Below are 25,093 nucleotides of genomic sequence, written 5' to 3' on the forward strand. Positions count from 1 at the left end.
GCGTGGACCCTCATTCACATACTTGCAGATCAGCTTGGAGGTCAGGAAATGCAACTTCAAAGAATCAATCAACCTTTTTTTTCCCAATTAGTTTATTCATTTGCTGCCTTTCAGAGGATCTCTTAAGAGATGTCCAAAGAGATGTACATTTGGATCACCACTTCCAACAAACAGGCTTATTACCCTCATTATTGTGCCGGTTTTCTTGGGTTTGGGGCTGAAGGGGAGGGCTTGGCACTTCTCTTGCAAATGCTAAAGTTGCCTTCAGCCATGGAATTTATAACTACAGATATCAAGTGGGTTAAAAAAATCATTCTGTGCTTGTTTTCATGAGGTCTACATCCCTTTTCTAGCTCACCCACAGCTCATTGACATATGCATTATTTATTGAGAATGCTGAATCTGCACATTTCTCAACCTACACGTTTAAAGATGCATTCTGCTGCAAGTCCCCCACTTGGTTTGACTTCTGATACATTTGCAAACTCTCTTAATTTTTGTTGCTTTCCAAAGTACCTGTTTTCTGTGCTGAGCAAGTATCTTGATAATTACTCTTCCAGAGGCAAATCCATGGCATAAGTGTTGGTAGGGATCATTGCAAAGCTTTATTTTCCTCCTAAGGGTGCATTTACAGTGTTCACAGTGTGATGTACATTTACACAAGTGTCAAAGGGCCCTCACACTCCAGCTTGGTAGCACATGGACAGCCTGTGTGACCTTCTCTCCCAAGACTTGTTCCAGTTTCTTGTTTTCTTTCTTTGCAGTCTCTTTCTGCGCAACATTTTTGATTCACAAAATTTTGAGCACTGCCTTTGTTCTATCAACAGCTTCAACCCTCCCTGTTTTCCAGTGGCTCTTCTAGTCCATCCTCACATCTGTCTCTGCTGTTGCCCCTGCTGCTGCCTTGGGCTTTCTGAGACAGGCATGGATTTCCCTGTCCTTCCCTTGCAAGCATCAATCTGTTCCCCTGCACATCCTGCTCTCGAGCCTGGCAGTCTGTGCCGCTCTTTCCATCTGTACCGTGTCCTTATGCTTCTCACGATAGCAGAAAAGCAAACCTCAGTTTTGGGTTTAAATAAGCCACAGCCAGAGGTGCTACAGGGGTGTGCACCAGGAGGTGCAGCCTCCCTGGATTTGGAGCAGTCCTCACCCCCAGCACAGCAGAGCTGCCAGCTGGGGAGGAGATGCCCAGGGCCTGCATCTGTGCAGCCTCGTGCACAAGGCTTTAGTAAAGCTGGAGAAGAAAGCATTGATTCCTAGAAATGGGGCAGTTTTGTAGGAAAGGAATGGTTTCAAGCAGTTTCCTGTCATGTTTTATTATTTATAAAAATTAACTCCTTTAAAGTGGTCTGTCTTTGACTAATTTCGAACTCCTGAAATGAGAAAAAAACCCACGACTAATGCAGGCAATAATTTTGAAGGCTGTGAAAATTGAGTGTTTTAATTGTCCAAAACTCTTTTCCTAATGTTGGATAGGACTTTAAAAAATTTTTAATTTGTTTCTCCATCTCAAATCAATTTAGGACTTGGAAAAACATCAAGAATACATAAATACTCACTGAATAGAAACTGTTTTCCCACAAAGTGTCTCTGCCAGGACTTGCAGGTCAAGGGCCCTAGAAGTGGGCTTTCAGTGCCTAAAAAGAGCAGTTGTACCAGGTATGCCTGTGGCTGGTGACATGCTGGATTTTCAGGGGCAGCAGAGGGAGAGCTAATGAGCTCTGGATATACAGGCAGGGCTTTCCATGGAATAACTTTGCAACAGGGACAATTGAGCAGTTAATCAAGAATAGCAAACAAGGGCTCCATGGAAGCCCAGTTTACAGAGAGGACAAAATTGCCCTATTTTTCATGTGGCTATCTCTGTATTATGGTTGATTTTCTTTATCGCCCACTAACAGTCTTACTTGGAGAATGGTTATTAGTTTGGAATTTCTACAGTTAATCTGGTAGTTTAGAAGAAGCATTATCACAACCTCCCATAGGAAGCCCCTGTCCCTGTAATGGACAGGGTACTTTGCAGCAAGTGAGGACTTATCTGAGAGCCACCATCCCTTTTCCCAGTGAACTGGCTGGTGAGTGTCTCCTGGCCAGCTGGTCTTGCTGCCTGGAGCTGCTGATTCCCTTCCTGCCCTTCCTCCTGCCTGGCCACATCAGAGCAGGTCACAGCTTTTCCTGTCCTGCTGCACCATGAGACCGTGGAAACCCACAACTGCCAAGCTTTGATGTAGAAAAAATGAAAAGTAACAAGGGGAAGGATTAAGCTGCTGAAAGGCATCTGGTTTTGCTGCATGAAGGCACAGGACAGGCATGTTCTGCTTTTGCAGATGTGGGGGGAACAGCCCTTCCTCTGCCAACGCTGTGGCAGCCCCCCCTGTCCTCAGGGTTGCGTGCCCTTTTGCCGGCTTTTTTGTATTCATGCTGTAAGGACATTTATTGCTAATAAACCCTGGGTGCTGAGCAGCTCATGTACACTCTGTTATCTCCCTTTCAACTGGAAGCTGAGCTTTGTTGCTCTGCAAACCAGCACAGCAGCTGAGTGAACACAACATAATGCCCATGAATTATTGCAGGCAACGCCCATGTCCTCCCCAGTGGTGTGTGGCAGGGTCATCTGCTCTTCACTATTCTGTTCTACCTGGGAAATCTCTTTCAGTGGCTATTTTTGTCTAGTATTTGCACTTTAAACCCAGTGCAGTGGTGACACATTGGTTTTTTGACCATAATTCAGTATATAAAACCAGCCGTAAGCAGGAACATTGCTTTCTGCATGGCCTTGAGTGCTGAAGTAAAACTCACCTGACCTGAATGCTTGTTTCTCCAACAACACAAGCTCCAGGTCTTTTGGCTGAGACTTTCTGGGCATTTTGGAGCCCTGGTTCACTGGAGAGCAGCTTTAGTCTTGTAATCCCACAAATGCCCGTGATGCGGCCGGATTTTGTTTGCATCTGACATATTTCAGTCAATTGCAAATGTTTTTTTTTGGATGTGCGAGTTTTTGTTTTGCTTAAAAAATAAATGAAAGGAAACAACTTTAATTTGTGGGCACCTTGAAGTTATTTTTGCTACTGCCATTTAGGGAGACTGCTCTGTAGCCAGCAAAATACTGAGACATAAACAAAACATCCAGGATGTAAATATTCCCACTGAACCAATTCACAGGCTGGAAATGAAGCTGGTGCTTAAGTGCCTTGGTGGATTGAGGTTTTAGCAGTAACAAATAGTACTAAGGAGCAAAAATCATCAATTAAAGATCTCCTAATGAATCAAAATATCAGCCACTCTGAGTTGAGAAGGGCAGAAGCTGAAAGGCAGATTAGAGAAGGTGTGAAATCTCCCTGCTCACTGTTTCTGACTGCGTGGTAGCCACAGCTCTGCTCTGCTTGTATTTCTTGGTAAAACTGAAGAGAAGGGAAATATGTGAGACACTGCTGCTGATCCTGTTTGTTTCTGTTATACAAACAGTGGGGAGAATCCAGATATTTATTTCTTTTCCATACACAGAATTAAAAAAAAAAAAAATACACCAAAAACGGATGACTGGAAAAATTACTCTCCTTTAAATTGTTGTTACCTCAAACCTTGGGAATATTCATTGGTTTTGTGATACAGTTGATGGATTCTGCTATGCAGCCTGGCAGTGTGTGAGAACATAATGCATGTAGTAAAGGTGACTAACCCCTGACAACATCCCCACCAATGCCAAGTGGCCCATATGCTGTCATAAACACTTTTTATTCTTTTTTTTTTTTTTTTTTCACGCTGATCATAAGAGCCCATTTTGGGTAGAAGATCACATTAGGCTCATTCATTACCTGCTGTGCTGGTCTGTGCATCTGCAGTGCAGCATCTCTGCACTGAGCTTTGGGCTCATCCCTGCCTGTTTCCTGATATTCCAAATCGTCTGTTACGGATATACACAGATCTTCTCCTGTGAGTGTCCTGGAGCATTCTGCACCAGAGATAAAAATTATGCTTAAGGTTGGCTAAACTTCTGGGGAATATGGTTGTTGATAGCTGATGTTAGGTTTTATATATATCGTCAAGAGAAATTCCTGCAAATTGATACTTGTAGCAAAACTATCATTTCTTGTAGCAGAAGAGAAGGAAACTGACTGGCAGATGAACTGACTCTATTCTTATGAATAAATTTAAAATCTAATGAGAACAACAGGTGTGAGACAGTAGTGAAATTTTATAGTATCCCTGCAAACTTGAATCTACACTTTTATTTTTCTTGAAGGTCTGTCCAAAAGCAAAATTTCAGGCCTAGGGCAACTGAAGACCATCTTTAAAGTTGCTTTGTGATTTTGAGCAATACATCATACGAGCAGTGATGTTCAAATGATACATTGCACTAATACATCACAGGAGCACTTTCTCTCTTATGATATATTAGTATAATACACTATCAGAACACTATCACTGATATATTACCCAAAAACACAGTTTCTGACCCTCCAGATTCACCCTCATCTCTAGTCTGAATACACTGAAAGCTGTGGATAATGATAAGAATAAAAAATCACATATTTGGTTTCTCTAGGGTAAAGCTGAGAAAAAAATAGTGTGGTATTTGGAATATTTCATTAACTGAAACATCCTTGTGTTTTCATTTTATTCACTGAGCAAATGTTATTATGAATAGAAGCTAACACAATATAGGCGTGTTTGAATTTTCTTACAAATAGCCTAAGCAAACCTTTTTTGATTTCGTATTTCATTTTAGACGTAAGCCATATTTTGAGAATGTTTCCATGAGGTGCAGGAGTTTCAGCTGATTTCTACCTCATCAAATTGAATCAGGTGCAAGCTATCTAAATTCTATGCAAACCATTTGGTGCTGTTTCTGATGCAGTCAATTTTTAAAAAAAGATTTAGGCACCATTTAAAAAGATCTGAAGATGCATAAATGTGATCTATCACTCAGATTATTTGCTGCCTTTCCTCACTTGGGTGTTGGGGTTTTTTTTCCCTGAAGAATTATTCTCAGTTGTTTTTCTTTACTCAAAAGTGAAAGACAATGGGAAAAAGAGAAAAGAATGCATTGCAATGTTGTTAGTAGCTGAACTTACTGCAGAAAAGTATTTTTCCCAGTAGAGTTTGGGTCTTGAAGACCTTGTATTATCCTTCCTTTATGGTATGAACAGAGTGTCAGAAAAAAGAAAAAAAAAAAAGGTAATAGTAATAACACAACACTAAGGTGCCAAGTCATATATTTGTGTTCTTTTGTTTGTTTTCCCCAGATCTCATCAGCACTTTTGACAAAAACACGTCACTATTCACCTCCTTCCCAAACTGGGTAACCCAAATCTGCCTGTGCAGCTCAGTCCTCAGCTCTGCTACCCCGTGGGCAATGGCCGTGTGCCAGGAGAGGGACACACTTCAGGCTCAGCCAAACTGGGCTCATAATCCTTGTGCCTCACAGGTTTTGGGCCACCTGGCACTCTGTCCCTGCAGGTGTGTTCCCAGCATGAGTCTTGTGCCCCACAGGCTTGTTTGTTGTATTTGGGCTACAGCCTCCAGGGAGGAAAGGAAGCATTAAAGCCTTTTTAACCTTGTGAGAGGCATTGTCCTCTTCTGCCAGCCCTTCTGCCCACGTGCTATCCATGGTGTGGCAGCAGCTCCTCTGTCCCCAGACAGGGAGCCCTGAGCCCAGGCTGCCCACACAAGCTCTCCACTGCATCCCATCTCCAGCACCTTCTTATTCCCCCCTATTCCAAAGACACAACACTCAGCTCCAAGGGACATTGTTATTTCAAAGCTGTGGCTAAATATGTCTCTGACTGACAACTATGAATAATTCCACAGAGCGCCTAAACTTCCAGGCATTTCACTCCGAAGCTCATATAATACACCAGGGCTGCTCTCTCATGTTTTTCATCTTTTATATTCTCCAAAGCGTTGAGATACAGTTATGGAACAGGTCAATGTATTTTCCTCTGAATATAATGCTGTGGGAGCCTGTGCACGGTTACTTGTGTGTGTTGAGAATAATGCTGACAGTTCAGAAAAGAGAGTCATGAACTTGATAATCACCATTATTTTGTTTCACGTTTTCAGCATGTTCATGTCCATGTGCTGCCAAGGAGGGCTGGAGACTTCAGCAGGAATGACGATGTCTACGAGGAGGTAAGAGTTACACTCCATTTCTTCTTCAGAGTTGGTTTTGCTTTTATTAAATTGCTTTAATGGTTCCAGCCCTCCCATGGGTGGAGGGATGGGATGTCTGCATTTTTATTGCTTGCAAAGATCCTGTGACAGCACCAAGATCTATACTGGAATTTCCTTGTGAGCTCCCTCTCTGAGGGAGGATACAGTTGACACTTTTGGTACTTCAGTCTGTCACTGCACACAGGGTGCATCTCCACAAATAATTGTGTTCTCTTAGTTTGAGGGGACAGGGAAAAAGGGTGACAACATGGTCAGCCTGGCATGCAGGGATGGTGTCCTATGCCGGCTGCTCGCCTGGGGTGCCAAACCTCCCCCTTCCAACCAGAGAAAACACAGGCAGCTTGTTACAGCTGAATCACAAAATGCCTTCTGGCCTGATTTTTGTAGGGCTCTGCTCAGCTCTGGACAAATCACATTGTAGCCCCAAAGATGGAAATTAAAGAGCAACTCTGCATATAGATGGAATATCTGCATGTGTGCAGATTGTGCAGCAGAGCTCGGCTCATGAGCTGTTCCAGTGTGACTGAATCACTGGCTTTTGTTTAAATGAACAATTGTACTGGCATTAACAAAAAGTTTTTCCCCAGTTTGACAGCTGTCATAATCATTCTATGAAAAAATCTCACTATTGTTAATTTTACGGCTTGGTCTTTGTGGGTTTGGTAGGATCCTCTATCTGAAATATGACATCTCCTTCTCTTTCTGAAAGTAATTAATATAAACTTGTTCACTGCTACTGCAACACCATCTGCTTGAAAGACACATCGTGACATTTTCTGCTTTTGTATTTTTTCCTTTGTGATATCTACATGATGACAAGTCCCCACTCACAAAAAAAAATGGTGGAGTGTTTTAAAGTTTTTCAATTACTTAAATATGCAAAAATGGAGAAGAAAGCATATTACTGACAAGTGATATGAAGTGTAGTGCCTGAAAACTCCACTAGTAAGGATAAAACCTTAATGAGACTGCTGAGCAAGGAGATCCAATGGAAGTAAATGATGGCAATCTTTGCTGGTGTGGTGGTTAAAGGCAGTTGAATGAGGCAAAAGTTAACACCAAAAGGGTTGTCAGGCACTGGAAGAGGCTGTTTGGGGAAGTGGTGGAGTCACCATCCCTGGAGGTATTTAAAAGATCTGTACCTGGGGCTCTCAGGGGTGTGGGCTACAGATGGGCTTGGCAGTGCTGGGTTGATGGTTGGATTCAGTGATCTTACAGGTGTTTTCCACAGAAATGATTGTATGGTTCTATGATCTTTTCCTTTTCAAACGTGTTAAGGGGTTTCAGATGCTGCATCAACCAATCAAATCTCTTTCAGTTTCTCTCATATTTACAATTCCATTTGCTTCTTCTTTAACACGATTATTTCTCCCTTGCTATAGCTAAACAGAAAGAGGCTAAAACTCTAATGAACTAGGCTGTATATTTAGTGTTGTTAGATGCAAAAGGGTGGCAAATTGGAGAAGAATTTCTTTTTTATTTTGTCATTTCCAATTACAGCAATTGTAGGTGTTGCTTTTAGCAAACAGGAAGCATAAATATTTAGACATAGATGTGATAATGTATCTTTTAGCAGAAGAATGTACAGCCTCAGAGTCTAACTAGCTATTCTTGAGCACCACAGAGCTAACATGCTTTTGTACAGACTGTAGCTGAAGAAAGATTTAGTTTTTTTTAGGATGCCAGGGAAATAAAAACACATTTGCTGCTATAAAAAGTTTGGTGCCGAGTTCTATCACTGTCTGGATTGAGGATGGAGGGAGTTAAGAAATTTGCTATCGCAGGTGAATAAAGCTATTTTGAAAAATGAAAAGGGGACAAATTATTGAAAATACAGCTGACTTTGGAAATAATTTGGAGCTTATGTCAGTACAGCAAAAACATTTTGACATAATGCATCTCTGTGTGATGTCAGCAAGTCATCTCCTTTTGACAAGAAGATACTTTAAAAGATTTAGGAAGATATGTAGATCATGGTGGGGCAACAGGCTGGAAATCAACAAGGGATAAAGTACCATTAGGTGAGATGTGGGTGCTGGAGAGAGCTTTAAATCTATTTCTCATGAAATTTGTACTTTAAAAATCCAAAACCCGTTTGTAAAAGACACTTCATTTCCATGTATTTGAGTGATAGATGGAGTTGTAGTTTAGGCAGCAAAGACCACCTTCCGAAATCATCCCAATGGCCTTTTCCTTGTAAAATATGACATGGAGGCTGATCAGCCTCCCTCAAACAGTCTGTGCAATTGTAAAGCACACCGAGGAGAAATTGTGCATATTGCAGTGCTTGGTTTAGCTAGCACAGCTCAAGGTTTAACAGCAACTGGGAGCAATTTTCACAGGCTCCAGGCCTCAGCTCTGGCTCAACATGTCTTTTGCAAACCCCTTCCTATCTGTAAGTGCCTTTGAGCTCTCCAAGCTCTGCAGTTGTCATCTGTATATGCTCAGCAGATTGCTGATGAATCCCATTGCTCTTCGTGTCTGACAGTGAAAGGAATGCCCAGATGCTGAGGCATCACTCCTCTTAGGAGACTTCTAGAATTGAGACAACTAGAAAGTGCTTGCAGTTTCTCACTGTGTGTTTAATTTCTCCCATTCAGTTTTGGAGTCACCACTCATGTGATGGAAAAGGCAGAAGAAAGCATATCAGGTTGTTCCCTGCTTAGTCTGTTTACTGGGCTCTGAGATCTTCAGGCTTTTGGCTCTGAAGCTCTGACACAGCCCTGTCTAAAGCAGTTTTATGTGTAAAGAGTATAATTAAAGGCAAGGTATTTCTTAGCACTTGTATTTTAATCAGCTATCTGAAGGACACAAATGTCTGTTGATGTCTTGATATATTTTTAGAACTGTGTTAGTGGAAAATTAATTGTAGAAGGAATAAAACAGGGTCTGACACTGATTTCACAGCACTTAATATTAATGTGTCACTTAATATTTTAGGGTTTTTTACCTCAGTGCATATGAAAGAAGTCACTGTGTGATTTTTCCAAGATACAAAGAGAATCACTAATAGTAAAAAAACATCTGCATTTAATATTTTAGATGTATTTCCTTTGCATCTTTGCAGGGTTATTTCTTGGAAGGGTATTTCCTGGGAAGTGTTAGTTATTCACTCTCTGGGCTCACTGTAGTGGAAAGCTAAAGCTATAGTTTATCAGTTCTTACATTTCTCTGCAATTATTTGAAGCTTAATCCTGCAAGTGTGCGCCTGCCAAAGTTAAATTGGTCTTACAGGATTTTTTATAGGACCAGGCCCTTCATCTTTTTCTATTGCTAGATTATTTTTCTCATCTTCATCTTGAGTAGTTCTTATTCATTGATTCTTTATTTCTTGGACAGCAGAACAATAGCAGCTAAATATTAGGAAAACCTTCAGTTAGAATAACTCTTTATACCTCTGTATTTTCTGTTTGGTTTGAAAGAGATTATATTTCACATTAATTAATCAAGGAACTTAAAAGCCTCTTATGAAGTAGTTGCTTGCTTCGAAGTAGATGAGTTCTTTGCTATTATAAGGGCATGTCACAGTGACTGATAAGAATTTGGTATGAAAGAACATCTTTACTGTAGAACAGCCCTCAGTGTTGCAGTCAGCACAAGTACTGCAGTTGTTGGAGGTCATCGTGTCCAAGACATTCAAGAACATTATCCTGAAAAGTCTTGGCACTTCCAGGCATTTGTGGGCAGCCCTCATTCAGTGGGTGTTTGAAAAGTCCATAGCACAGCCTGTCCCTGGTCTCCACTGAGTGGTTAGCCATTACTGCAATATAAATAACATTCATCATCCTTTAGGCTGGCAGGTAATAGCTGTACTGGGCCAGAGACAATGGGGATCTCTCAGAAAGGAAGACTCAATCAAAACTCTACACTCCTGTTATGAGTGCTGACCTCAATAAGTTAATTTTGAGGCTGACAGACTCGGATGGGCAAGGGCAGCCTGGCCTCTCAGTGAAACCCTGAGCATCCCTGGCATGCTGAGGTGAGTTCTGTGGTGCACACCCCTGTTCCTCCCCACATTCTGTGTTTCACCTGGTGCCTGCAGCCTCCTGTAACAGATGCAGCTGCCATAGCAATGCACATCCAGGGCTGTGCACACAGGGCAAAGAGTGCCCAGCTCCTTTCCAGCCTTGCTCTCGTGCCCTCCTTGTCTGCAGTTCCCAGCCTAGACTGGAGAGCACTGGAAAGGGGGAAAGTGTGAAAGAGGGAGGTTAACCCAAACCCCTGTGTCCCCGTCCTCCTCTGCCTGCCAGACCTGCATCATGGATCTCTTCTAATGAACCTGAGTGAAACTTCCTACTGTGAGTTCTTCAGTAATTTATGAAATTTTGTAAAAAGCCAGCAAAATAATTTGCTTCATGCTATCCTCCTTCCCCTCTGGCATTCAGGCAGGCAGTGAGAGACTCACTTAGGAAAAGATACTTTGACTTAGTGATCTCATTCAGCACGTTATGCTAAATCATTTCAGCAAGAATATCTATTAGTAATCATTTCCAGTTCCAGGAAGGATGAAGGAGGCATTTTGGCATATGAGTCAAGAACCTGCTGGGCTGTTTCTTCAGGCTGGCAAAACAGGGGAACCGTGGTGAATTCAGAAGTTTAGTCAAACAAGCCTTAAGTTTAATTCTCCCTGAATGGCTTTGACTGTGACATGCCATCACTCCGAGCTGCAGACAGCATCCTGCCTGCTGCTGGGCGCTGAGCCTGGCACAGGGCTGGAAACCTGCACAGCTGCACCGAGCTGCTTAAAGGGCTTAAAGGTAAGGTATGAAGTAAAAAGATAAATAAGCCCTCATCCAGGTCCTGCGAGACAAAATGGAAAGATGCCCAACAGCTCCTGTGAGCATCAGATTGAACTATTCATGAAAATTAATGGCATGCAGAGCTAATAGGCTGTTCCTTGGCCTCGGAATGATATTGTACCTTCTGGGAACATATTGTAGCCTGCTGGGACATCAGTCTGCTGTGTCTGAACTCCCTTGGGGCCAGACCCTGCTCTCTCTGCACCCTGCATGGTTAAACCCATAGAAAAGGACAGAAGCAGCACAGAATCTAAGTAGTTTTGTGGGGTGTTTTTTTAAAGCTCTGGTTTTCCCAGGTACAAGTTTATTTCCTGATCTCCTGATGCAGCAGCAAATAAATTCTTTCTATTAGGCTTCAGATTTTACCCTGGTCTTGCCAATGCTGCTTTTTCTGACTGAAAGCAGCAGAGTAGGTTCTCCTAGCCAAGGAGCATGAGCCTTTCCCAGCTGATTCCTGAGTCCTGTGATATTTTAGTGACTCCAGCAGGGCAGGGCAGATGAACTGTGTGTGAATATTTCCAGCTGGGAGTATTGCAATAGAACTTAGAACTGTGCCAATAATTATGGGTTTGATCTCATAGATGGATGGACAAAAAATCATTTTTCATTAACCTGAAACGAATGTTTTTCCCGTCAAATGAATTTCCTTTTTGTTTTAAACAGGATAATTTATTTTCTAGACCATAATATTTTGTCTGATTAGGATTGAAAATCCCTGGATAATGTTGGCATGCCCTGCAAACTTTTTCCATGTCCTCAACCTACATGAGGCAAAACTGACAAATTTGTCAGTGAGGCCCAGTATCAATACTGGGAGACATCCTATACTCACATTTATCTTCCTAGGTGAAAACCCCACTGTTTGTGGTATTTTCTGCCCTTTCCAACCCTGTGAGGTGTTTCTTAATTTGACACCTGAAATCTCTGAGACCTTCCTCTATGCTGTCTGTGTTGCTGCACTTAATTTAAGATAGCTGTATATCATAATCTGATCTGATTAAGAGCCATTTAATTCAGTGTGATATCTTCCATAGGATCTAAAGAAATGGAAACAGCTCAGCTGTTTCTTTGCTCAGCAAAGAAAGGAATTAGAAGTGGTTGAAGGTTTGCCATTAAGGCAGCCATCCCTCATGATCACACACGTGCCCTTTACACCTAGGCTTTGTCTGGAAGGAAATGTGCATGTGGCATTTTACATACCATGGATCAGCCTCATTGCCCTCTTCTCTGGCTGTCTCTCTGCCTTCCATCACTGCTCTTGGTGCTTCTTGCCCTTTCCTGCCTCAGGGATTTTACAATTATTGTCCTCCCAGGTTAAAAGATATTGGCTGCCAGGAACCACTTACATTTCATCTATAATATAGTAGATGCAAATTTTTGTGGCCATTGCAAAGGATCTCTTGGCTCCTTGTGTAGGATGTTGATTGGGTTTAGCTTATGGAGTATCTGCTCTTCGGTGTCCTTGATGGTATTTCATTGGCAAGTGACTTTGTGACAAAAAACCTCCAACCAAGGACAACTTGCTGATAAGAAGATTAAAGTGAACATGGTCTCTGAGGCCTGTTCATGCTGTCAGTGCTTAGACGTGCTCAGATGCTTCTGTGTATTCCCAGCCCTGAGGTAAAACTGTCTTCAGATCTCTGCTTATCCTTTGAGGCAGTGTAGGTTGAACTCATTCTGGTGGGGAGAACATGCCCCATTGGTATCCTAGGTATTCACCTTTTTGGACTTGATGATATGGAAAGCAAACAAACCTATCAGGGAGCTGCCATTTTCTAAAAAGAGATTTTTCTTTGCCAAATTAAAATGCTGCCTTAAACTTCAAATGAAATGCTCCCCTGTTCCCTTTAAGGTTCAGGATATTGGAGCAGGTAGTTGGTAAGCACAAACCAAATCACACCGAAATCCAGTGCAGACCTGGCAAGGGATTCAGGCCAGAAGAGAAGAGAAGCTGATGGTAAAATGAGGATAGAATGAGAATGGATGTTATCTTTTGTTGCAGTGGTTTTGCCAGGAAAGCAATGCAAAGTAACCACAGACCTGTTGCTATACTGGGGGCAAAGAAAGTGTTATTTCAGTTTCAGAAAGGAAATTTTAATAATACATTGCAGCAGAGTGAGAATTTAGTTTAACACGGTGTTAGCATAATTGTGCACAATTTGGTTTTATTTAAATATATTAAGCACCATTGTTTCTTTTCCACGTTAAGGATTGACTTTGGTGCTAGGTTGCAGCAGTTTTCCTTAATTGCTTTAATCCTTGGCCTTAAGAAAATTAATACTTTAAATTCACACTTGTTAAGTACACTGCTAATGAAGAACAGGCTTTAGCAATCTTTGGTGGGCCCAAACTATATGTAAAAAAAAAAAAAAAAGGAAAGCAAAGAGAAAAAAAAAAGAGAGAGGGAGAAGCTAATCAGCAACCATTCTGTTAATGCTTATTTTAATCATCTTGCCTGCCCTTGCTGGCAGACAGAGCCATTTGGCTGCAGAGGCAGGAGGCAGCGATCGCCTCAAATGGCACTGATGTTGAGAATTGGGCCCAGGAGGACAATCTGACTTGTCAGTTTATATAGACATAAAGCTTCATTGTTGTGCACAGACACAACTAGCTTTTTAAAAGCCTATTTCCCTCCTGATGATGTGAGAATCTGCTCCCCTCTCTCCTACTGTTCTCCAGCCCTCAAATTTATTAGATATTGTTTGTAGCCCTGTTCAGTGTTTCTGTGGTGCCACAGGGGCAGGTGGGGACCAGCAGTGCCATGAGCAGACTGCAGTGACCAAATGCCCAGCTTTGAAGCACAGGTACCTGTGGGGGCTGGGGGAGTAAAGAACTGTGACTGCACACTGGGTGATGCCTCCTCAGAGAGTTTTAACATACTGATATCCCCGACGGAATGTTCTCTGTGGAATTATGTGTGTGTTTTAAAACACACAGGATGCTCAGGAGAGAGGAGCTAACAGCATTTCCTTAGGGGCCAGAAATGAAACATCTCCAAAATTCAATTAATTACCAGAAATGTATGATCTGTTTTCAAAAACAGCTCATGCTGCTATTTTGCATGTGCAGGAAACTTTTATCTTCTTGACAACTAAGAGTTGCAGCTAGCAAAGTGAGCTTACAACTTCTTCTGGCTGCAGGGAGCCCCTGGAAGGGTTTCAAGTACCACAGTGCAGCATTTTTCCCATTTCAGCATTTGTGTCCTGCAAATTGGAGAAAGTCACAACTGGTGCCCACACCAAGCAGTGGCATTTACTGCTTCAAGGAAAAGAAAGCTTCAAAATCCTGCTTGGCTGAGTTACAACCCAGTTATAGTTATCCAAGCACAGGTATTCCAAAAAAACAGAGAAACAGGGAAGTAAGGCAGCCTTTCTCTCACTTTGCCCAGATAGCTGGAGCATTGTGTATGAGGTTGCCAAAGAATCCCCTCCTGCATTTAATTGCAGAAATTGATCATAGGTTTGTGGTAAACACACAAGCAAATCCAGCTAAACATTTATGTCTCCCTTTTGCCACGTAAATTACTTCAGTGTACTGGTGTCTTGCTTCTAGGGATTGTAATCTCTGTGGAAGTGGGAAGGTATTGCAATAAGTAGAGTTTTAATGGAAGGCCTGTTTTAGAATTTCTCTTTTCTTTGAACAATGACCTTTTTCTTTCTTTTTTTGAAAGGAAAAATCTATTCTTATTCATTACATGAGTGTCTTTGAAGGGGCAAATGCACACTACTGCCAGGCCACGTACAGCATGGGCTCTATGCAGGGTTCTCGTCAGCTGAAGCATGATTGGGAGCAGTAATTGAGATTAGCTCCCTAGGAGAGGGGCCTCTGCTCTCTTCCTGGCTTTTTTCTCGGTAAAATAATTGCATTTAGTGCATTTATGAGTAGACTATAAGTGCTAACATACTTTCTTCCTATACCCCTGCCATTTCTGTGTCAGGCTTACTGAAGAAATAACAATACATAAAGCTGCATAAACACTTAAGGTCTTCAGTGTCTGCTGCTGCTATTGGCACTTTCAGATTTTCTATTTGAAGATAATTTCATTTCACACTTTTACATCTGAAGAGCCTGTTTTTGAAGACCTCAGAGTATATTTTTTATGTATATAAATGAAGTTTTCTCCTGCCTCTGTGAGTACATTAAGTAACAGTACTTGCAGGTTTGATGCAGAGAGGTGAAGGGACCTTGTGAAGTTCTGGAGTGAGTCAGGGCAAAACTGGTGAGTGCAGATACACCCCTGAATCCCTGAACAAGCAAAAGGTGGATTGATCACCCATCTACAGCTACATGGAGTAATACAACATATGAAGCCCTTACTTCCCTGTATGAATGTGTGGTCCTAAGACAGCTGGTAGATATTCCAGGATGTGCTCCCCAGCATTGAGCAACATTGAAAACTGGAATGACTCTGAATAACTTTGCTTCCATTTTTGGGTTTGCTGTTTTGTTGTTTTTGGGGTTTTTTTTGTTTTGTTTTGTTTTGTTTGTTTTTTTGTTTTGGTTTTTTTTCCCCTGAAGAATAATACTACTGGCATTTAAAAATTCAGATTGTCACCTGGTAGTGCACTGGCTTCATTCAACCAAGGCCTTTTGAGCAGGAGCAATTGCTGCTCTCAGAAGGTGAACACCTCAGGTATTTTACCAAGAGGTGACATGTTCACCCAGCTGTAGAAAAGGGCATCTATCTTCACTGGTATGGTGTCTCCTGGCACACCAGGAGGGAAATGCTTAGGAAAAAAATGAGAAGAATAAACATATATATGAAATGTCTCAGCTTTTTGTCTCCAGAAAGGCAGATTCAGAGACTCCTTTGCCATACGTGGATTATCAGGTGGTTTTGTAAAAATAGATAAGCAAAACAGCCACTGACTTTCAACAAGAGTCAGATGTCTAAATGCCTTAAAGACTTCGGAAAAGCCAGCCCTTTATCCTCTATATCAGGTTGCAATGGCAATATTGACACTCAGTAGGATGTTATTGGCATGTGATTTTCTCTTTTCATCTTGCACAAGGGCATGAGGCAGAATTGCCCTCTGCTGCTGCCTGAGCAGAGGAGTTGTGGGTTGATGTATAAGCACTTCATGTTTCTGGGTTGTTCTCGGGAGCATGTGGAGAAGGGAAATAACAGTAGAACAAGGACACTTCCCAGGTTAGATAAGGTGCTCCACTGACATCCTTTACTTTGCTTTTAAGAGTGATAAGCATAATGAAGCTGAGAACAATCTGGTGTTTTTCCACCACTTTTAGCAACCTCTTGTCATTTTAAGCTGCTGATGTTTCTTCTCAGGTGCTATCTGGTGATCCTTTTAACATGTTTATTACTGTTGCTGCTTCTCAAGAAATAAATTTGCTGAGAGTAAAGAAAGTTGCTCATTAGGGCAATGTAATTAAAGGAAAAGTAGACATCATGCCAAGTTCCGTTTTCTCTACAAAGCACTACCTTGGAGATTGCCTGAAACTCAATTACTCATTGCTATGCTTATTAGGGAGAACAATATGCTGAAATGATCCCTACTTCTAATAACCTTGTTTTCTACATGTGAATCATGTTAATACTTTTTTGCTTTAGTGCCTTAATCACCATGTGTAAAATGGGTCTGTTTCTAGAGGGGGAATAGGGAAGGTGGGCCACATGGTGGGTGTTCTCTGAATTGCCACTTTCCATTGAGAGTTTCTTGTTTCCTGCTGGTCCACAGTCATTTTGTGGTGCCTTTTTTTGGTTGTTTTTTTCTTTTAATTACATGGAACAGCATTTATTAACAGATTACATCTTGATAGTCAAATTTCCTCTGGTGAAATGAAAATGTTCATCTTCTGCCTTGCTCTCTCCCTTGGGGGAAGGAGTGTTCAGTATCTTTCATGTCTCAGTCTCTTCTTTGTTACCACATGGCTTCACCAAGACAAATAATTTCTGCAACAGAAAGCTGACATTAACAGTTGCTAAATAACCTTATTCTTATAATCAGTCTGGTGCCAAATTTTCTTCCTTGATGAGCTACCCTGATACCTTCCTGCTGTCCTCCTAACATGAGGTCTTCAGCTTCTCTGAACAAGCTGTTCCTATGGCCCCAAAAATCCTGTGTACCCTGCAGGTGTGTTAGAGGGAGCTGTAAATACCAGTGTTCTGTCCAGGGCTTTGGAAGAGACCTGAAGCCATGAAGGAAACATGATGTACTTCTTCCATCCAGCCCACAACATAAATACCCTCCTTAGTTTCATGCTCAAGATTTCTCCTCTGAATGTGCAGGGAACCTTCATTAATGGGGTATTCCATCAGAGCTGAAGGACAGAAGTCTTAATCATGCTAGTAAGGACAGCCAAAATTGCCATGGGAATGTGGGGGAATTGCCTGAGGTTCAAGCCCAGTGGTGGCCAAGTTCATTTAAGATACCAGTAAGTTTCCCTAAAACTCTTTGTCAAAAATGCCACAAGCACTCATAAAATAGTTGTGTGCAAACTTCACTTTTGATCAAAATCATGGATGAAACCATGGAAGTGGCTGAATGTTGAAAATATCTAAGGGACAGAGAGGGAAGTCATTTGTTCCTAAGCAAGATAGATTGACTGGCAAAGCTTCACTCCCAGAGTGGAAAAGAGCTAGAGAAATGTAAGGCTGTTTTCTCTTTGGTGCATGTCTCCATCCCTGGAATTGTTGAGAGCCACATTGGATGTGGCCTGGAACAAGCTCATCTAGTGGAAGGTGCCCCTGCCCATGACAGAGGAATTGGACTAGATAATTTTTAAGGTCCTTTCCAACCCAAACCACTCTATGATTCCATGATAGGAAGAGGAAACTAGTCCAGGAGATTTGTTCATGTACCACTAGTGTCTTATATATCATGTAAGACAGGTATCATCGTTACCAACTATGTCATATGAATCCTAAGAAATCACTGTTCCTAAGAAATGCTGTGTGTTCATCTCAGAAGGAAATGCATGGCTGTGCAGTTAACCATTCCTTCTCCTTCTTTCATGTCAGAATATTTCAGTCCTTTTATGCAGAGCACAGGCAGACATGATTGAAAAGGAAAGTCTTACCCTTTGATGTTTGTTTGTTGTATTATCCACTTTTCATGGCTCTATTATTCCAGAATCCTATTGAGCCATTCATTGGCAAGTGGAAATTTCCACTGCAGTCAGTAGGGTATTTCTGCCTTTAAATCAATTAATTTGGCCCCTGATACTTAACTTGGGGCTAGATTATCAAAAGTGTTGAGCACCAGCTTTATGAAGGCTTAGCACCTCCCACTGAGGAAATATTTTCAAATTGCTCCACACAGAGCAGCTCCTGTTGTGACCCTTTAAGGAGAGATTTGCAAAAGAGCTCAGCAGTTCCATTTCACCAGGAGCTGAGTCCTTTCCAAAATCTGTCCAGCTTTGCTTGATGCCAGGCTGGAAGATAAGGACTTTTGAAAATGTAGATTTTAGCAAGCTCTCTGATGTGGAAAAATACTAAGTTCCAAACGTTGGGAGGGACTTGAAACAAATGCTTGCAAAGAGAAAAACCTCCATGTTTCAAGATGTGCCAATTTTATTGACTGATAGAGGGGCTGGAAGAAAATTTTGGATCTGAGCAGCTTTTCCCATAATTGCCCACTAGGAGGTTTTCTGCACATTCTCCTGCAGCAGCTGCCAGGCAGGATGCTGGGGCAGAGCACTGCTGTGCTGAGGCAGCACGGCAATTCCTGTGTTCTCAGAAATGCATTCACTTAGCAAAATGTGGTTTGTAAGCAAAGTAGCACAAAGCAGCCATTATTCTTCTATCAATCTTTCTGGGGAATAAAATACACAAAAAACCAACACGACAAAACAAGACCAAAAAAAAAAAAAAAAAAATATTTCTTTGAACCATATAAAAATGGAGTGAATTTTACTTTTGAAATTTCAGACCTAAGATTCCCCTTGCACACTTTATACTGCCTTGTTTTCCAGAGAGCCTTTTCTGGTGTGGCTAGCAAGTCTTCACAGAACAGTTTGTGTAACCTTGGAAGCTTCTGGGTTTATAGGTGAGTGTTGGTTCTTCACCTGAAAGTTATTGTAGGCAGGTGGCAATGGAGGATGTGATGCAGAGAGGATATTTCAGTATCTAAAATTCATGACTTTAGGCTTTAACCCTAGGCAGCACTTAAGCTCCCAGGAAGGCAGTTCTGTTAGAATTTCATGTTTCAGAAAACTGAAGCTGCACATCTTGCATGTGTGTACTGGAAGGTGGGTGTTTCCTTCCCCCATGGGAGCAAGCAAAGGAGCGCTAAAGCCTCAGCAGCCACTTTGGGACCTGGCACAGCCCAGTGCAAAATAGACATTTGATTTTGGTCTCCTGTGCTGGCAGGAGCCTTGGCACATACAGTCTTCAGTCTTCTGTGAACTTAGACAGTGCTTTTCCTTTGCTTATCCAGCCCCACTTTGACATAAAGTACTTTTTTAAATAATGAAATAGATGTAAAAGAAATAAAGCAAAAGAGGAGGTGCAGGCTTGCTAAAAGCCTTTACTGCTGTCACAGGACTGTGCAGCTTCTGTGATTATCCCTTGCCTTGTTCAGCAGTGTATAATTTAATGATTGCATCCAGGGCATGCTATTAACTTTCTTTTCTACTTCTGCGACCCCAAAGCTCATTAATTCTTTTTACTATTCCCCAATTGACACGTGTGTATGTGTATGGGGAGGGCAGTGGCTAAAGAAGTGTTATGGATTTCATATCTTTGCTTCGTCTGCCGCATTATAGCAAATGACAGTTGATTAGGTCTTTCTATAGATCATTACCAATTGTTTTCTACCTTGCAAATGCTGCTATTATGACAAATCTATCATATCCTAGAGATCCTGTGCAGCTTGTTATTTCTGTGTGATTTATTACACTCGCAGTAGAAATGTTGTTAGCGAACATTGGGGAAGCAGTGAATATATTGAGAAATATCAATGTATCCTCATGTTCTGGCTTGCAGTGACAGTCAGTGATCCATCTCACTGACACTTACCTTGTTAACATTTTGATCAGATGGCAAATTTGTCATTTTTCCTGGTAACAAGTATAAGTTTGTACAAGAATTGCAGAAACATGGGGAAGATAAAGGGCCCCTCTCTTAGTTTTTTCCAATGTGATGTAATCAGTAATCTTTCTGGAAAATGAAATAATTACTCTGTGAAAAAGCTTATCCACTAGAAAATGTGCCAGTGTTAGAAAGCTCAGATTTCTCTTCATTTGAAGATTGAATGAGTTCTCTTTGCAGCCATTACTGACACATTGATTAACACACCAAACCAACAAGAAATGATAATATAGAACAAAGAGGTTTACAGTCAGATTTCCTCTCCTTGATTGTAGTGAGGAACACAAAGATCTTGCAAGTAAAAGGGAAGGCATTATCTCTGGGAACAATGGAGTACAAAATACTACAAACACAATGTTGCAAATTTCTTCTAATCCTCACTCTCAAAGCTTTTTCTCAGCTGGGCTGTCGGCTCCGCTGCTCTCCTGTTCCAAAGAGCGGGCATGAAAACTGTGCTCACAACACAAGTGGGCTACACAGGGGGAAATTACAGCCCCTAATGAAATAGAGTCACCTCAAAGAGCCAGTGACTCACCTGACAGCCCACAAACATGGGGAAGAGGACAAGAAGAAGAGTGGGATGTTGCCTTTGGAGATTTAGAGTTGTTTGCCATCTCTGTGCATGGCATTAATAAGGGCTTGTCCATGCAAGGGAATGAACATGGCAGCACTGACACAAAATCATAGAATCAAAGAATCGTTTAGGTTGGAAAATATTTCTAAGATCATCAAATCCAACCATGAATCCAGCATTGCCAAGCCACCACCAAACCATGCACCTGAGTGCCACCTCTACATGTCTTTTACAAACCTCCAGGGATGGTGACACAACCACTTCCCTGGGCAGCCTGTTCAGTGTTTGACAATGCTTTCAGTGGAGAATTTTTTCTTAATATCCAATCTAAATAAGCCTGGACAGAGGATGTGTATTTGACTCAAGCTTCAGTTTAGGACCAAACCAGAATAAACCCTACACAAATAGCCCTTATTTCAGGACTTGCATGAAAGTTTCTTTCATTCCATTGTTTTTTTCAGTTTTATCCAGTGAAAACTTGGCTGCATTATTTCAAATGGCCAGTGCCAAACGTAAGCTCTCAGTCAACATAAGGAAAAAAAACAGGGGTCAAACAGTTCTTTATTTCTGATCAATTAAAAAATACAGACTAGGTAGATCTTGAGAGTGCTTAGATGAGAGTTTAATTGAAATGATACAGCTTTTCATTCTCATCTTCACTAAATTACTTGGGAGGTCTGATCCTCAGCTGGGTTTGGTTTTATCTTGTTGCTGCTTTTCTAACTTTCTTTATAGTGTATTGTCAGGTTGTAATGCTGTGAACAAAGGCTCAGATTGTATTCAGAGAGCGCACACAGAAGCTGAGCACTGCTTCAGCTGTGTCATTTTGGTCATAACAGTGTCGGTTGGAATTGTTTAATTCTTCTGATGTTATGCATAGCAATGCAATAGTTCAGGTATCAGAGAACTCAAGGAACGAGTATTTAGTGTTCTGCATCAGTCTGAGAAAGCACAATGTCATCTTCTAGAAAGTCTAATTGTCATGATTAATATTTAGCATAGGGAAGTCTATGTGGAAGGGCACCTTGCATTGGCTTGTTGAATTGAATGAGATACTGATTTTTCATTTCCTTTCCTTTTATTTTCAGCATCTCACTGAATAGCAGAAAATGTACAAGTACACATTTTCTGTAGCAGTATCTCTTGGACTGTGCCTCTAACAAAGGCACTCCTCAGGTGCCTGGCCCAGGGGAGCAGGTGGGCAGCAGCTGTTGGCTGAATTTTGAGTTGGGACTTTTAGCAGGGAGACATTGAGGTGCATCAAAGGTGCAGCTGCACCGAACTGCAGAGAGCAAACAGATACAGGAATGGAGATGATGAGGTGATAGGAGACAGGAGTAAGCTCTGGAGAGGGGTAAGGGCTGGCTTTACTTCTTGAAACCAACTCTGACAGGGCATCTCACAGATATATTGGACCTGATGGCACGATCTTTCTATTTAACACTCCAGCACCATAATTGCAACTTCCTGAAAACTCTGGTCACTTAGTAAGTGCTTCTTCTCACTGAAAACAAAGGGTCATCATTAAAAATGAAGAAAAATATGAAAATTCCAGCAAGTATTTCTGAAAAAATTTGGGCAAAACATTTTCTGAGAGAAAAGCTAACAGTGAAACAGGTGCAAGGAGAATACACAGCAAAGTTTAACAGAGCTGGTTGACAAGATATTGCTGCAATTTGTCTTTAGGATCACACAGAAAGCTGACAGATTTCACTAGGTCTTGGTGACATTCATATAAAAAAGTTTCCTAAATCACCAGCTGAAATTTCAGACAATGGTTTCTGATAAAGGGATGTCAGAAAGTTTCACCTTCTGAAATTGGTGACTCATTTACCATTATCTTTATTGAACAGCTGAGATCCTTCCTTTAGGAAGAGAAATGAAAAAAATATCTTTGAATGTACCATATTGCTTCTGATTCCAGAGAGGAGAAGGGAATTAATGTTGAGGATGGTGTTGCAGTAATTAGTTTCAGATGCAAAGGGCTGAAAGTAAATCCCAACAAGCAGCAAGAAAGGGATTCACCAGCAGAGCAGCTGGAGGGTGGTACTTTTTTTTTTTTTTTTAGAATATTCAATCAGCGTTGTTCATCAGTGTTTTGCTCCTTAATAATTAGAGCAAGATTAAAAAAAAAAAAAAAAGAGAAGAAGAAGAGCAGAAGAGCAGATTATTGCTGGGAACTCATTTATAGCTGTATCAGGAGTTAATGTTGAACTCTGAAGGTGCTTAGCACTCTTGGTGGAGATAGCATACGGAAGTATTCAGTGCCTGACAGTGGGAATGCAGACCACCAGCTCCTGCTCTGTGGTTCTGAGCACATGTGCTCCCACAGGCTGCTTGGAGTCCAATCCCATTCCTATTTAAACCAGTGTGAAGATCTATTGAGCTTGCTTAGCATTAGGCTGGGCTCTTGAATTAAAAATTCTCCATTGAATACATGTAACACAGCAGAACCCTCTCTTCCTCTTCACCTAAGTGGCAGAACTCCTGCTCTCAGGCTGTTGGCATCTCTCTTTTGCTGTCAGTGACACAGAAGAATTTACTGGGCCTGAGGATTCTATTTTATCAGGTCATGGGGTCTGCTGGATCTTGGCAGAAGAGTGTTTCCTCAGACTGTGTTTTATTGGCTGGCAAATTGCAACTTGTGAGTCTCTTAGGAGTTTTGTTCAGTCATTTAGGTTTTACCTGTTTTTAAAATAGAATTTTTCAGTCAGCCCAATTTGTCTGGGTTTACAAAGAACAAACATGTTTGTCCTCTAATTTGCATTAAGGCAAATTTCATTACTCTTGCATTTCATTTCACTGCTGTGAAAACAAAACCCAAACCAAAATAAACCAGCACCACTGATGCAGCAAGAAAGAAGGTGTTGTTTAGTAAACATCTGTGGCTTTTGATGGCTTTGGATAACTGCTTGCTGGTGCCTGGAAAACCTGGCTACAGACTTAGAGTGAGGGCTCCATCCTGTGATGACCCAAAATTACAGTTGCACTGCCTGGCAGTTTTGATATGTGTAAAGCTGAGCCACAGCCCACCTTGGGAAACAGAGATCAAAATCTCGGAGCCTGAAGAGAACCAGGAAGGAGGCTCCTTACTGGGATCTCCCTGCTGGCATTTGTGGGGAGTTTTCTTTAGATTAAACACTGCTCTCATAATAAATCCAGTTGGGTGCCTCTCAGTTTCTCAGTTCAATTCCATGTCTGCTGTGCTGGGGTTTCTCCTCACCCTTGCACCTTGAGGGTGTGTACAAGATAAAAGGGAGAGGGAGCTGGGGGCTCTGGCAGGGGATGCCCTGCTGGCATTTCCAAGCAGCAAAGTGAGATCAGCCACAACACAGTTCTTTGACTTCAGCTCAGTTTGCTGGGGTCCCTGGCTGACAGCACTCCCTCCCTGCTTCTGCTACTCCAACATTTATTTCACAGTAAAGGCTGTGAAATAAATTTCACAGTTTTGTTTAAACATCAGTATTCTAGGACTAAAATGACCTCATTTTTATTTTATTTGTTTTACCAAGAGTTGAAAGGTAAATATCATTTCAGTACAAATCTGTAAGTAGCACGATTTCTGTGATTTCTCCTCCTTCACACATCCTCAGCCTTATTCATAGATACCTGACAAGGAAGCAGCAGCAGATGTTAAAACAGTACATCTTGCCAACAGTAAGATAGGCCATCATAAAAACAATGTTTTTGTATGCAGGTTTTTTTAAAAATTTTATTTCTGGCATCCAATATCAGTAGGGAGGTTTTAATCTGAAGCAGAAAAAGCCTGAACAGGGTCTCCAAAAGCCAAACTTTTACCCAAGTGGGTCGGGAGAACTCTGAACTCAAATGAGGTTATAGACAGCTATTGAGTTTTGCTCATTGCAAGCTCGACAGCCCACTTAGCACAGTTCACTGGCCCTTGCTAATGGACCTGCTGTAATGTCCTGTGTCCCGCCCAGCCACGAGTTTAGTTTTTAATGGATCTGAGGTCACTTTGGCTAAGAAGTCCACACACTGACTTCTTGCTAATAGTGCTTAACATTTCTATGAAACTTAGTTGTGTTTCTTAATTTCTTTATTATGGGAATATTACACCCATGGCCCTGCTGAAATGAGGATGTAATGGATTCCTGCCTCCACCTCCAATTTTCCAGTGCTGAGCAAACCTTCCATTGGGAGAGATGGACTTAAGTTGTTGTGGGCATGAGAGGCCCACAGCAACCCTACTTAGGTAGGATTCACAAAGAACCACAAAGGGCTTTGTGGAACTACTGTGAGGTTTATGTTTGCTTTTTTCCTTTGTGATGGGCTGGCAACTCAGTAGCATGAGCTGAGTGGCTGCCCATGTCTGTGTGGTATTATTTGTCTGCAAATGCCCAGATTGTCTTGTCAGGAGATCAAACCCCCAGAATATACTTTCATTCCCCAGAATTATGTCAATAATTCCTTTTGCTTTGGGTTTTGGGTTTTTGTTTGTTTGTCTTTAATTTTGGGGGGGTACTTTTTTCAGGTTTT

At 41.6% G+C, this 25,093-nt stretch overlaps 1 protein-coding gene across 5 annotated transcripts in view; it reads left to right on the forward strand.

The window, feature by feature from the left end:
* Positions 1 to 25,093, forward strand: part of FHIT (fragile histidine triad diadenosine triphosphatase) — a 524,049-nt gene that overhangs the window by 433,981 nt on the left and 64,975 nt on the right. For all 5 annotated transcript variants that reach the window (XM_053953734.1, XM_053953736.1, XM_053953735.1 and 2 more), the window contains one exon: positions 6,064 to 6,132. In XM_053953734.1, the coding sequence (XP_053809709.1) occupies positions 6,064 to 6,132 (69 nt within the window). The remainder of the gene's footprint in view (positions 1 to 6,063; positions 6,133 to 25,093) is intronic.

This window comes from Vidua chalybeata, chromosome 12 (assembly GCF_026979565.1).
Source record: "Vidua chalybeata isolate OUT-0048 chromosome 12, bVidCha1 merged haplotype, whole genome shotgun sequence".
Classification (NCBI taxonomy): Eukaryota; Metazoa; Chordata; class Aves; order Passeriformes; family Viduidae; genus Vidua; species Vidua chalybeata.